This window comes from Spodoptera frugiperda, chromosome 5 (assembly GCF_023101765.2).
Source record: "Spodoptera frugiperda isolate SF20-4 chromosome 5, AGI-APGP_CSIRO_Sfru_2.0, whole genome shotgun sequence".
In the NCBI taxonomy this organism is placed as follows: domain Eukaryota; kingdom Metazoa; phylum Arthropoda; class Insecta; order Lepidoptera; family Noctuidae; genus Spodoptera; species Spodoptera frugiperda.
The window spans coordinates 11,625,223-11,641,360 of record NC_064216.1 but is presented as its reverse complement, the minus strand read 5'-3'; the positions used below and the strand labels follow the sequence as shown (position 1 = coordinate 11,641,360).

General features: G+C 36.6%; 1 protein-coding gene across 1 annotated transcript in view; it reads right to left on the bottom strand.

The window, feature by feature from the left end:
* Positions 1 to 16,138, bottom strand: part of LOC118271695 (uncharacterized) — a 180,488-nt gene that overhangs the window by 15,721 nt on the left and 148,629 nt on the right. The window contains exons 4-5 of the mRNA XM_035587850.2: positions 13,326 to 13,534; positions 11,714 to 11,886 (exon numbers count right to left, since the gene is read on the bottom strand). Of these exons, the coding sequence (XP_035443743.1) occupies positions 11,714 to 11,886; positions 13,326 to 13,534 (382 nt within the window). The remainder of the gene's footprint in view (positions 1 to 11,713; positions 11,887 to 13,325; positions 13,535 to 16,138) is intronic.

Below are 16,138 nucleotides of genomic sequence, written 5' to 3'. Positions count from 1 at the left end.
ATAAAACATCAGGTATTTGTTAACTAAGCCAGCCCTTTGTACTGAGCCACTTATTTATGTAAGGGATCACGCTCAATAAGTTAAAGTAGGAGTATAGGCAGGGAGCCAGTGACATGGGAAATCACATCATCGTTTACAGAGAGTCGTGCATTTGTCTGGATTTTGAAGATGTTTCTAGATGTTGACTTTATGTTGTTTTTAACCTAAATTTTGACTGACAATGCAGTAAGTCTTTTGTTTAGATCTTTTTATAAGCAGAAGTAGGAACGGGGTGGTTTTTAGTCAGCAAGAGCTTGACACTCCTTTCGCATCGCCCATGGCGAAAAGAGTTATTGGATGATCTTCCCCCTTAAAAATGATCGATTCTCGGATTAGAAAATCTGTATAATGTATATCATCTTTTGTAATTACCCTATATAAGTAAAGTTGCCTTAAACAAGATCTAATCTCGGATTATGCTCATCATTATATCAGCCACAAAACGTCCACTACTGAACATAATAATAATAATAATAAATATTTATTTCAGAACAAATGTCCATACAAAAATTATAAACACAATGACAAAAACACAAATTACAAAGGTTAGGGAAATTTTACATTGAAAAGTTTACAATACTTGAGCACGTAAGAATGCTTGCAGGATATTTGCATCCTGTTTTTCCGCAATCACTCTTAGGATGCTGTTAGTGCTACTCCTTACTCTGCTCAGTAATGACGCGAGGCGTTTGCGTACTATGGCATGAAAGCCATCTACCCTGGCTTCCGCAAACATACTGGAGGCACTGCAAAATCGGGGCAGCCCCAACAACATCCTAAATCCGTTGTTATATTGGACACGCAGGGCACTAAGCGTCCTCTGCGTATACCTGAACCACAGGTTGCACGTGTAGAAAGTCTGGCAGTAGGCTCGAAACAGTGTGACTTTAACTTGTTCACTACAACGCACAAACCTGCGGGCCAGCATATTGCTTCTAACCGCCAGTGCCCTCCGTTCCCTCTCAATGTCAACGTTGTCTTCAAGGTCCTCAGTAACGTAGTGTCCTAGATATTTAAACTTTTCTACCCGCTTGAGTTCAATGCCACTAAGCTTTATTGCGGGCACATTTAATCTACACTTACCAGGGGCCCTGAAAACCATATACACACTCTTGTCAGCGTTGTATTTTAAACCATGCTGAAGGCTATATGTTTGACATATTGTGAGCAACTGTCTCATAGCATTTACAGTTGGGGTCAGCAGCACCATGTCGTCCGCGTAACTAAAGTTGTTCATACATACGTTGTCGATCCAGCATCCTACTCGAGTGCTGCTGAGCCCAACTATAAGCTCGTTAACGTACAGGTTGAAGAGCTTAGGAGAACTCAAACCACCTTGTCTCACCCCGCACTCCAACCTGTACGTGTCTGAGAAGGTGTTTGCCCATCTTACATAATTATTCTGGTTTCGGTACCAGAAATGAAAAATACGTTGCACCTGTGTAGGCACGCCAGTTTTCTTGAGTTTCTCCCATAACAAGTCATACGATACAAGGTCGAATGCTTTGGAGAGGTCAAGAAAGCATGCATACACAGGTGTATTTCTTTTCGTGTAATATTGAACCGTGTGCTTCAGGCTCAGAATTGCGCTTTCAGTGGAAAGTCCTGCTCGAAAACCGAACTGTGCGTCATGAATATTAAGATGTTTATCAAGTTCTGAGTCGAGCACACTGTCCAATACCTTGGCTACGATCGTAGCCAAAGAAATCGGCCGGTAGTTGTTCTTATCGGACAAATCGCCAGTTTTATTTTTAACAATTGGTACTATGATTGTTTTCATAAGATCTGGAGGTAAGTACGAGTGATTCAGACATAAAGTATAAAACATCGCGAGCACGCGTGGTAAATGAACACCAGCGTATTTTAAATGCTCGATACTGAGTCCATCATGACCCGGCGACTTGCCCCTAGACATGCTGCTCACAATTTGACGAACTTGTTTAGCAGACACGTTATACAATTCACCGGTCACGCTAGACCCAGGATCTGCAGAACACGGTCCCAGAGGAGACTTGGTGGTAAAATGTTCTCTAAAGAGTTCAGCTATATCTCTGCTATCACTCGCACCCCCCACACTCACTGGAAGGCCAGTCTTATGGTTTAAACTATTTGTTGCTTTCCAAAAATCAGTGAAGTTTTTAGAGGCACGACATTCTGAAATTATTTCCATTTTTAACTGTTCTTTATTGTTGTAACACCACTTTAATCTCTTTTTAAAGAATTTGCGACTTTCACACATTTCCTCATATACAGTACCAGATTGTGGCCTATTTTGAGAAACCCAGTATAAAAATTTACTCCTAGCTTCCCTGTGAGCTTCACATACATGCTTATTCCAGCCTATCACATGTTTTTTCTTACGCTTATGAGACTGAGTATTACTAGTGTTAATAGCTGAGTCTGTTATTGCCCTTATTATATCCTTATATAGTTTATCTAAATATATTCTATGTTCCTTACAGTTACAAATATCACAACTACATTGCCTTAACTCTACAGGAAAATCTATTAATTTAAGTTTACTATTGCACAATTTGGTATAACTTTTTATCTGCTCCTTAGTTCTATAGCCCCATACAGCTTTATTTATTCTATTAATACTACAATGGTTATTTTTACATATAATTGCACTTAACTCACACTCAATGACTATGGGCAAATGATCTGACCAAAACATATCATAATTAACATATACATTCTTAACAGTTTGTTTGGCAGATTGACTAGTAACACAGTGATCGAGCCACCTCACACACCCGTGAGCCTCGCTTATAAATGTATAATTATTTGCTACACTTCCTAGTACATCTATATCCACACAGGACCATTGTTGATCCATACATAAATTAATTAATTCGTTACCGAACAGTTCTCCCGGATGAGCATTAAAATCTCCTAGTAAGTACACAGATTCTATAGAGTAATGGTCAACTATCGCACATACCTCGCCAAAACATGTCGTAAACTCCTCCAAATTGTCTATTCCATTTGTCGGCATGTAAATACTAAACACAAGGAATGCACGATCTCCTATAGACACTTTTATTGCACTGATACGCGGATTATTGCACTCAATAACAGATACCTCTTTGAACACACTTTTACGCCACAATATTGCCACACCGCCGTAAGGTCGTCCTTTAAAAACACCGGTTGAAAGATCCACCGCTGATGTGCCTGTGTACGCAAAGTCATGGTCGATTGTGCCCAATATCGGTATGTCATAGGGAAATAGCCAGGTCTCCTGTAGGGCTACTATATCCGCCGAGCAACACAGTTTTCTAACACAATCAATCGATCTTTTTATCGATTTACAGTTAAAACTGACAAATTTAGATAAAGAAGTAGTAGTATTAGTATTTGTTTGTGTACCCATTATTAATTGTTATGTTTCACATCACTAGTCAAAAGATCGTTAGCGCCTTGCTTAGCGCGATGCTTAGTTTTATTAAAGTAAACAAAACGCCTGAACGACACACCTTCTGGCCATAGGCTATCATCTAAAAACTTTGTGAGTTTGTGGTGTGGTACAAAGATTTTAAATGCATTATAATTTCTTTCCTTTTGCATTATAATTTTCTTTATTGTTACGGTCGTTTGTGTCTTCGACCGTATGTATTCAATAATATAGCTATCGGTAACTTCTTTATTAACACGGGATATAAATAATTGAATATTAATTTACGCAGCTTTAAAATTTTTATCCACTTACGAAGCCGCTTTTCCTCTACTTCCTGCAAACTTGTACCTTGGCTTCTTTTTCTGTACCGTTGTCCATTCATTCTTATCCTCTTTATTTGGTTGTAATTTCTCGCTCCCGCTTGTCGCTTGTGGCATAGACCGCTCCCGCACGGCGCCCGCGCGCTCAGGACTCGCGCGCCTGCGCGGTGCCCGCATCGAAACCGCGGTGCCCGCGGTTGAGGCCTCCACGCGCGAGGTTGTAGGTGAGAGAGAGACGGATTGACTAATGCATTCCGCGTACGAAAGGGATGGAATATCATCGCATTTCTCGGAATCCGCCGTCGACGGCGTCACCGTTGCGTTTTGCTTTTCTGTATTGTGAGGTAGATCAGTTATTGAACAATCTGATGTATGATATTTGGACTGCTCAATTTGAAATTTGAAATCGTCCAATTGTTTGTTGGTCACATACGATTCCTTAATAATATTTAACTCATTTTGCAATAACAACATATCCTTTAGAAGTTTGCTTGCATCCAGATGATCAAACGTTATAGGTGGTAGTTTATGTAGTTCCCGCGCAACAAATATGGGTACTAATTCTGGATCTGTTTCTTTAAATAATGTTATTATATCTGCAAGATCCCTCTGTGATTTACCTTCTCTCTTACGCGAAATTTTGCGTCTTGTAGTGGTGATCGAGTCAAACAGCAAGTTTTTAGCTGCTTCGATCTCATCTTCAGAAAAACTTGTGACACACAATCTCAACAAGCTTTCTTCATCCATAACATCCAATTTGTTTTGGATATAGGCTAACACCTCACATATCACAATATTACAGTTATTGCACTTAATTACTTTCGAGTTCGACGTCATTTTTTCTAGCACCGTAGGTACATGACGCGACCGCACTTTACGCGTACTCGCGGGTAACTGAGTTTAGAGGCAACACATAGGTCGTCCCAGATTGGTCAGTTAGAAGCGACCTGCATTCAGCGAATTGTGGCAATGTAATAAATTATTTATACGAGTCCCATTTCTGTCTTCATCTTCTTCAATTACCAGCGTGTTGTTATATTTGTGAATTTTGACGCGTCACAAATTGCATAGCATCATTGTTGTTGACACAATTTTCTCAGATACACGAATATTCCAATTTAGGTTATAATGAGATGATAATGCTGTTTGCTTGTCTTATTGCGAACTTTGACGGTTAATGTCAATTTTGTAAATTTTATTTTCGAATTCAATTGTTTTAATGAGGTGTCTTGGATAATAGAATGTATTTTCGTTTTGATTTTTCGCGATTAGCTGTGAATGTTAAAAGGTGACTTTGATCTTGAGAGAACTGTGTGTGAATTAATTTTGTATTGCTTTAAGCCAAGATAAATTGATCAAAATAAATGTGTAATACATACTTTATTTATCACAGGTAGAACAACTTTGAAATGACTCGTAAGTTTAGAAATGTAGTGTAATAATATAGTTTAGAAAGGGTTAAATATCAAACTATACTATTTTATCACTTTATATTTTTTAATATTATAACACTTTGTATTGAAACATTTTCAAAATACAATACAAAACACTTATAGGTATTTATTCCAAAAGTTAAATTTTATGACACATTACAATTACAATATCATTCAATAACATAACAAACCCGAACCTCTCACTGACTCCCAGACTACAAGCAACCTATGCATCACTTAACTTAGTTAAGTAATCCGTTAATCTTTGTTTAGTCAACTATTAGTCGCAAGGGTTCAGTTAAACTGTACAGTTAAATCTTTATTGTGACTGCCGCTAGCCCATTAACTAATTGAATGTGTTGCTCCGAACTACGGACACGAGTTGAGAGTTTTAAAGAGTAATGTACTTTGTTTTGTGAGTGAGAAGGTTTAATTTTGTTCTGTGAAAGTGAAAAAAAAATGAATGGATGATATTTTTACTGAAGAAACTTAAGGAACTAAAGCTTCATAGTAAGAAGTATGACATGCATTTTATTTAAATTAATTAAAAACAACGGTTTACTTACGTAAAAATGTTGAGAAAAGCTCTACTAGTTTCGACTCACAGATGTCATGACGAGTACTACTCGCCACGTCTGCGCACGCTGCTCATGATGAAGAGTTCCTCTGTGATTCAAAACTAGTAGAGATATTCTCAATATAAACTATTGTTTTTAGTTAATTTAGTTTGTATGCATGCATATGCATTTTATTTCTTGAAGCGAGTATATTGGCATTAAATCGTAGCTGATCGAACGGAATCGATGAACCTACATTTTGATCGAACTTGAGAACTTATACCTACTAGGCAATCGCAGTTGCAAATACTTGACCAACGAGGCAGTATACACATAATTACATAGCTAAGTTAAACACATTAGCTACCCACATAGTTACAAAACTCCAATCGACATCGATTTCTTCAGTAAGTACGCGATCAGCTGTATTTTACAAAAGGCTGAAAAATTCGCCGTCATCCATAGTTGATGGGCGCGGAAATTGGACGCTTCGGAACAGACAGCCCGACGTATCCTGTTGTTAATAAACCTATTAATATGGTTTATATATCGTGGCGGTTTTTATTTTTATATGTAGAATGATACTTATTTGTTTTTTTTTTATTAAAAATGTTTTTGTTTGTGAGCGTGGTCTATTTCATAGTGTCGTCTAGTGATGTTTAATTAGTGCTTATAACCTTACTATTGTTTTGTTATTGCTGTGCTGTAAGTACATGACTGCACGGTTGGCGCGGTGGCTGGGCAACTGGCTGACGCGTAACGCGTAACAGGTTCGATTCCCGCACGGAGCAAATCTTTGATCAATAAATTGTTGTTCCGGGTCTGGGTGTCGTGTATGTGTGAACGTATATGTTTGTAATCGCACCCACGACATTGGAGAAAATCCTAATGTGGGGCAACGTTTTCTTAACTAAATAATATCATGAAAAATCCTTAATACCTTCTGTAATTACTGGTTACGTACATTCAACTTTCAGTACAAAACAAAAAAAAACAATTGAGATTTTTTGCCTAAAATACCTATTTTAAATCACCAATCACAACTCAAAGGAGTATGGAATATTCCTACAAATACTCCCCATACAAATCGATACTTTAATTACAGAATACACGATCACAATCGAGCATTATAATTAATAATTACATCACGCAAATAAAGGCGACGCCACATCAAAGTGTAACCACCGAACGAATTGTACCTAGCTTGTATTATTTCACATTGGCAAGCTCATTAGGACGCTGTTTGTACAGCTAAGGAATATCGCTTCAGGCTTGTAGCGCTGTAGTGTGGTGCGAGCATTAAACTGACAGCGAAATTCATATTTATTTAATTTTGAAATTTATTTCTTTATAAGTTAAGGTTTAGTTTTGATTGTATTGTGTGTTGGGTATGCGACGTTCGATTTTTATAATCCAAATAAAAAATGTTTTAATTTAATTTGAATATCGAACAGTATTTTTTTTTTTCATTAATGCGTTTATAAATCTTATAAATATATTTTTGCTTTCAATTTAGCTCTTAAGTCTAACGGTATAAAACACAAATTCAACTAAACACACTATGCATTGAATAGTTCAATGTGTAATATAACTTTTTAAATATTATATTTTAAATCACTAATTGCTTCTAACTTATATTCAAAATGGCCGCGGTATTCCATAGAGAATTGCAGTAGGCGATTGTACACGACTTAATAATGAAATTAGCTTCCGTTGGCGCCACACCGGTACACCAATATTGGCCAAATTATTGGCCAAACGTATCGCCACGGGGTATTGTTTAATTTAAGATGAAATGAAAGTTTGGTCCGATGTTAAAATTTTACGCGATAAAATTGTGCATGGGATTTTGCGAATTTTGTTTATGAAGCTTTTTTACGGTAGGAAAATTTATATCACGGAAAAATTTTCAAATTATTAAAATGTTTCCAGTTTCCACTCAACGAGATGAAAAAACGTAATTGCATTAATTGTTTATGACGTTTCATAGACTCGTTTTTTTTTCGTAACAATTTCGTGTTACAATAAGAAATGGTGACCTCACTTATGTCAAGTATCAAGAAATGCGGGCTCATTACATCTCTATTCTTTGAACCACAAGAAAGTACTGCCGCAAAAAAGGGAAAAATAAAACCTCACTACTTTTATTACAAGGCAAAATATCTGGGAATAAGAAATAAAATATATCCAAGAATACTGGCAAAGGAACATGGACGTAATGCCTTGTATAACGGACTAGTTATTCCAATGTTATTTTTCTTAGTAAATACGAGTATATAACAGAATTTCCTAGTTACATTACAGTTCAGTTGCTATAGATAATAGGGATGATGACGGGGTATGAAAAAATGTATTTAGTCTGTCAGTTAGGTAATGAAAAACATTAGACTCGTTTTTTTAACGAATAAAATGAATCAATATTTAGGAGTAAGAGCTAATACGTCGCGCGATATTTCAAATCAATATATCGTGGTGATGGGGTGATAAATCTTCTTCACGTGTCACATCCACAGCCTATAAGTGGTCACTGCTGACCAAAGGTCTCTTCTCGCATGGAAAAGACTTGAGGCTTAATATAAACACGGTCTCCTGACGAGGTTTTCCTTCACTGTTTGTCAGTGATGTCCACTATTTTTTTATAAAATCAACAGAACTAGAATTTAATTATTATTTTTATACCAAAATGCTTTTTCTTACAAATAGAACTCTCCACTCATTTAAGTAAGTGTAACTCAAGAACGCTTGTACCAATTTTGATCGGATCTAGAAGCAATTTATTTTTCGCTTGATACACAATAACGTCGAACACACACTAGAGGGCGTTATTAATTCCCGGGTTATTAGTGGTGACGTCATGTTATTATACGGGATGATTTGTTACTGGGGGAAAGTGTAGCGTCTTACGTTAGCGGCTTTAGTGTGGTCATGCCTTTATAGTAATGGGTACTTAATTTTTGTAAGGGGTGAATTTCGTTGTTGGACAAACATAAAAATTATGGTTTTTCTGAATAGATCTAGAGGTGATCTTTATTGTAAGTAGACTCTGTTTTCTTCATTTTTACATTTTGAATTCCATTGTGTGTGTCTATTGTCAAACATCGTGTCTCGAATCACGCACTAATTTAGTTTCGAGATTTAAAACATTTTTTTAATTCTAGGCACAACAATATATCTGCACAGGAGATTGCACTAACGCTGTATGGCTACAGCAGATGTGTTTATTTCACAAATAAATGCTGTTATAATCAAAGATAATCATAAAAGAAAACACTTCAAAGATTTCTCCCTAACGTTCTTAATTTCTTTACACCCAAAAATTCAAAGTGCCTGGGTAGCGTTTACTGGCATCAACACCTCATTTACGCTGCGAACATGATGACAGATACCATCGCCAAACACATTAACCTATCGTTATATCCCTTTTTAAAGGCCAGAAACGATAAAACCACGAAATAATAAAACATTATATTCCCTTTATAATTCACTGGCACTCTTTTGTAATTCGTAGATTCCGAATCTTACCCAAAAAGTTTCTTTAAGTCGTTAAAAATATTTGAAAGGAGGACAAGAGAATTCGTAAAAATCCGGGGTAAGGTAGCCCGGTTATAATTGTCCGAATTGTTCGGTTAAATACGAGTTTTAATGACTTTTAATAGCTGATCATAATGTTAAGTTACCTTTTTTGTCCGCCATTGTTCCAGGGTATGTCTGTTAACTCGGAAAAAGGGATTGCGAACTAAACTTTTCGAGTTTTGTAATGAAAAGAAAACTTTTGAAAATATTAGGTAGGTACTCGATTTTAATCTTGTAAATTCGTAGCGGATTTTTTCTGCTTATTTTACTATAACTTTATAAATTTATTTAACACAATAATTGAGAGAAAATTGTAAAAAAATGAAACACATATTTTTTATTGGCAACATTAAAAATATTTTTCTTTTTTTTACTCTCGAAACTTTTTGGCGTTCGAAAACCGAAATGCGATTTCGTTAATCGAATGATGGGGGCAGAGAGCATACTCGTATGTATTTTTAATGATTGTCTGTTAGGGGTGACTTGCACAGACGCTGCGAGGGGAATCGAACACATATAATATTTATATCCCTGCGATACTAACAGCTGTTAAGGCTATTACATACTGTCACTATTCTATTAATCATCGGCATTACTTAGTGGATTTATTAATCTCTTACAGGAAAATAGCCAACTACTTATGTTCTTGTTTGTTTAGTAAGGGTAGGGCAGATCGTGCTGCTTTCTAGTTAACTTCTCAAACGCAATTTGTTCGGAATATTAGGAAATATATGTTTGCAAAAAAGTTACGATACGCTTTCTTAAACCTAAATCTTTGAAGTGCTTTTAATTTGTGACTGATTTCTTTATGACTATGATATTATGTCCTAATCCTAAGATTTATTATAAAGTCGTATGTTTAATTTATACACATTTCATCATGTTGTATTGTGTTATAAGTCCCATGTAAGGTGGTGAGCCTATTGTCATATACTGGGCACCATTCCAGACTCCGTGCTATTACTGAGAAATTTTTGAAAAAGCCCAGTAATGCTATGCCCGACTTGGGAATCGACTCGGTTTCGACCCCTTGTCCGGCAGTCGCACTTGACCAACCAAATGAGGCAGACGCAAAAATATTAAGAAAATAATACCACCCAATATCTTTATCTCGCTACCATTATTCAAAGCACAATCAGTCTAGATCTAACGTGATTAGAGTTAGCCTGATAGCGTGCTGTAATTATTAATTAATTAGCTCGGAGTAAGCTTGTACTGACATAGAGCTCTACACGCGACGCTAACAATGCACGGAATTGTCTTTGGTGTGTGCTAAACATATTATTATGCATCTGTGGTCTGCTAGCTAGCTGTCAATCTGTGTGGATTTATTGGTGTTGTGATCGTGCGAAGGTTAGAGGCGTTATTTGATTATGAAGTAGGTGTTTGGAAATCTGACATTATTAATTTGAAGATATAACGGTTTTTTTTTTTCAGGGGATATAACGTAGTAATAGAGAATTTTCTTAACTATTGCTCTACATTTTTTTTAGAATAGGGGTAAATGAGCAGGAGGTTCACCTGACGGTAAGCGATCAGCGCCGCCCATGGACATCCGCAACACCAGAGGCGTCACAGATGCGTTGTCGGCCGTTTAAAAAGGAGCACTTCTTTTCTTGAAGGTTTGAAAGGTCGTATCATTTATCGTTACGTAAAATTTATGTGAAAATTGTATTTAATACACCATGAACATAAAGTTTAACAAACAGTAATTTAACAAGGTGACAATTCAAAACATCCCCGACATATTCTCACGCGCGAATACGATTAAATTGCAAATACAAATGTAAGATAGAAATCCTCTTTTCCCAACTGGGTCAAACTTTTACGCACATTCTGACAGGAAAGTCGAGTTACCTGCTAAATTATCGGGGACAATTTTTCAAAGGAAACGCGCAAAGATTAGTGCGGTCGCCAAACTCCGAGGTGTACCTGTTAAACGCACTTTGGAATTACCGATGACATCTATTTTCCCGCCAAACTTCCTTTTTTATCTGTCGCCTCGTTCGCCGTCCATGTTCGCTTTTTGAAGTTTTTTTTTAATGATTGGAGTTCTGGCGTTTTGAGCTACGTTGAATGGTTTGTGTTTAAGTTTGCTTTTTAAAGAATATTGTTGGTATTTTTCTTACTTAGTAACCTAACTTGTGTGTAATAGAACGAAAAATATATAAGAAAACCATTACTTTCATGGTCAGTAAAGCAAAAAGTTAATGATTAATATCTCGATCCACTCGGAAACTATTGAAGTAAAACAGAAACAAAACAAAACTATCCATGAAACATCCACAGCACTTTCAACTAAAGGAAACTATCAACAGAACAACATAAAGCCTATAATCCTGTAAAACAGACACGAGGACATAAGGTTCATAATCCTTTGAGATCCCTTACCTGAGTAGCTTGACGTCCCATAGAGCCAGGACCTCAGGTGGTCTGGAAGCGCACAGAGCCAGTCTCGGTCCACACGCGTGTAATCTGACGGGACCTGCCCTTATGTTGGCAGCAGTGGGGGATGATATGATGACTGCTGCAAACTCCTTGCTGCCTCCGAGGTTGTGTTGGACCTGCGGAATAAGGATTAATGAGTTTTTCTACACTTTTATGAATAAGGTTGTCAGCTAAAATAATATGATTTGAAAATTACTAGGCACCTCCTTTTTTAAGTTATAAGGTGGTAAACGAGCAGACAGATCATCTAATGAAACACCAGAGGCGTTGCAAGTACGTTGTCAGCCTTTTAGGTTAGAAATTTTAAAGTTGTTGTGGAATCTGGGATTGGGAAGATTGGCAAGGTGAGGTAATTGGGCCTGCCGTAACCTCACTCTCATAACGAAGCACAACGCAAGCGTTGTTTCACCGTCTCAGCGGTTTTCTGTGAGGCCATGGTATCACTCCGGATGTGCCGAAGCATGGCTCTCCCACACTTAACATACTCGTAGTATGACAACGATCCTGGTATACTTCTTCTAACTTCTTCAGCTTATAGCCCATTACTGAAGAAAGCGATATCCTTATACGGAAAAGAATGAGACAGCTACACTTACATTCTTTCATTAAGTAGTTTTTTATTTTCATTGTCTCTAATTGGATTTACGAAAAGTATAATACATAGTAATATTTTTGAATAAATCTAGAAAGGCTTTAGCTTTAGTACTATTTTTACTCCAATTAAAAGAAGATTATGCGCCAAAAGTAAATCTAGATTTGGGACACTTGCTAATGAATTAAAAAATGTAAAACTAATTAGTGAAACAGAAATATGTTGGCTTTTAAACAACATTTCATTTCTAGCAATTTATTTTGAGTGCTTTGTTAAAATTCTAGAATTAATATCTCTGAAGTTCTGAACTATAGCGTAAGTATGCTTTGCAGTTTAATTAATTTTTTGATGATTCATATTTTCATAGCATATATGCTATACAACTGGTGAAAAACGGGCATTAGGTATTACATAAGGCTCATAAATAACTGAGGATAAGTTGTGTAAATAAGAAAACATAGCAATTAATTTGTTTTAAAAAGTTTTACCTTTCGCTCGACAGATGGCACTGGGATCGAAATAGATCGTGCTATGGTTACGTTACATGAGTTTAATAGGGTGGTTATAATTGACCAACTACAAAACAAAAACGGCATTTTTCAAACCAGCAGATCGGAGCACAATAGATGTTTTTATTTTGATATTATTAGTGTCCCCACTAGATCACTTATTGTCAAGCTCAGCAATAATCTATTCACCTGTGCCAATCCATTCGGAGATTATAATTTATTACGTTATACATATTTTGTTTTCAAAGAAAAATAATCACACTACGGTACTTCTTCATTAATACTAATTTTTTTCTAGCGTTGATAAGTCTGCATTTGGCCACCAACCCGCTTAATGCCAGGACGGCGAAGCGAAGATGTGGCCGAAGATTGATGCACACAGACTTAGATAGTACCTATTCACTCTGACCTTAAAAGATTCTTGCTTTGCTTTAAATAGAGAAATCCCACTTACTTTAACTCTCCACTGTATCAAAATCTCCCTGGTATCAAAAGCGAGGACTGGCACCACATCCTCGCACAGTATGGCCAGGGTATTGGACTCCTTGTCCAAGGTGAACCCGGACTCGATGCCCAGGTACTGCTGCAGCGACAGGGAGGCTTTCGTCTGCCCGTTCTTCTGTCGCTCCTTCAAGTCCTTGTATAGTTGCAGGTGGACGCAATCTGGGGATGAAAGAAAGGATATTTATTAGTGAATGTTGTTATGGTAAAATATTGATGTTTTGTATGGAGGGGTATATTTGACGTGTTTTAAGAAAAATCATTTAAAAAACTGACTGCTTCATTGGTCGAGTGGTCGCAATTGCGATTGCGGGCCAAGGGGTTTCGGGTTCAAATCCCGGTCGGATATATTTGTTGCTGGGCTTTTTTCGGTTTTTCGAAAATTTCTCAGTAGTAGCACGGTCTCTGGCATTGTACAGTATATGGCAATAAGCTCACACCAGTACATTGTACAATGGCATTAAGTGCCGTATTGTGCACCTCTGCCTACCTCTTCAGGGTTAAAAGGTGTGACGACGATACTTTAAAAACTATTTAGACATACCTAGATGATCATGTCATAGCTACTCATTAATTTACTGTTCGCTTTTTAATCCCGTTTGTAACATTTTTTTTGAACCAGTACATAAACATACATAGCTACATAAAACCTATAGCCGATTAACAAAAAAGGGTCTCGCATTATTTGTACCCAAAGCAATCAACCTCAAAGGGCCTAAATAAATAAGTAAATACAACAAAAACCTCTAATACTCTCTCCCGCCAATATTTCTCAGACCATAAACCAAGAAATACATGAAAATCATCGAAAAATGGCGGACGAAAAAAAAAAGAATTTCCCGCGCACACCAAACGAAGGAATTCTTGACAGAAATTGGACGCTCGAGTACAGTAATCAAGAAAATGACTGTAGCTAGCTGTACACTCGCGGGCGAAATTATGGGTGACAATGTCAGATGAATTTTAGGACGTATTAAAAAGTAATAATTTGTATGTCTATGTAATCCAACAAGCAATCAAATCTTCTATATATAAAAATCAATTGCTGTTAATTAGTGGAAGTGAAGGTTAAAGAGGTGAGAAAAAATGTTTAAGGCGGTACGAAATTTGCCGGGCCAGCTAATATTTTTTTAAGTATTTAATTGCTGATAATTTATTTATGACGTCTAATCATTTGAAGTTAAAAACACACACAATTTTTTATCTATATTATGTTGTTTTCAGTCGTATAACTCAACCCATTAATTAATCACATTAATACCTCAACGAAAGCTCACAAAAACCAAAAAAATCACTACACCCCATCAAAAAATAATTGCCAAAAAAGCCTTTCGACAACAAACATAGCACGCGACTGTACACACGGAAATTCTCTCGCTAGAGAAATGTCGCCGTCGCCTAATGAACGCGAGTGTACCTGCTTTGTTACACTCGATACCTTTTAATGAGGGCACGTAACGATGTCAAGTTTTTGGTCTACAAGTACTTAGGTACTAGCTGGGTAAATGTTTTGGATGCGTTTTCTTATAAAAATGTTCTGTTGTGTCTTTTGTAATGTAGTGCCTTTGATGTATAATGAAGTAACATTACATATCTCCGGAGCTGCGGACTACCTAGCGGGTTTACCGGGGCTCCGGCTCGAAAAGCAGGAGTAGGAACGGGGTGGTTTTTAGTCAGTATGAGTCTGAAACTATCTTTCGTCTCGCCCAAGGCGGGAGAAGTAATTGGATGATATTCCCCCTTCCAAAAAAAGGGTAGATTACTTCTAAAAATTCATACATATTTCTTTTAGTGTTAAGTTATCACTCAGTATTAAATGTTGGTTAACTTACAATTGGCGACTGTATAAGTCCAAAACTGATGTGAGTCAGAAGCTGTTTGTAAACCTTTATTAATAAATAAATAAATAAGTACCATACAGCTATGTTCAGAGATTTTTAGACCGTTGTATCTGTACAATTTTAGTCTCGTTTCGCAAAGTAGTACTCGTCTAGACATTTTAATTTTTTGAATAATAATTGAGCCACACATGTTCATATTAAACTAACTTAAAATGGGGGTTAAAAGGTACTCAGAACAATTAGTTTTTTTTTAAACAAACTATTACTTTGAAGGGGCGAGTTAGAACTTTGTCCAACCAATTTTATTAACATTAAGTTGACCGGCTTTGTCTAAAGTTAGTAACAAAGTTAACCGATCGATTATGATTGGTCAACATAAACAGTTTTAATTTTTCACTGATCTTCAAAAATGGCTCATCTAAAAACGAATTTCACGTTCACAAAAGCAATGTAGCGCAAAAGACAAAAGATTTAAGAAAGAGAAAAACTAGACTAGGAAAGAAAATTAAAAGATGGCCGACCCATTAATTTCTTACTACATGGGCCCACGACGCGGAGTGAGCCCAGATTTATTGCTGATAACTTTCCTTGCAGATTTATACGTACTTTGTAAGGAAAAACCAGTAAAAAATAGACCTTTACGTATATAGCTTAATGTTGAAAATTGCCTATTACAACAAAATATCGCAGAAATTGCTTACAGAAGAACACATTTCACTAATTACATTTGTAAGATCACAACGTAAAGTCTGCCTTAACCTCTAAGATTAAGGTACATAATAAATTAATACAGAACACACTCAATGACATTCAGTCTTTCACCTATTATCTCGTGAGTCTGCCGAAAATCCTCACACTCTGAATTAGACTTTAACATATTAGTGTAAAGTGGATATTTGCTTGTTTGCGGGAAACAAAGCCCGCA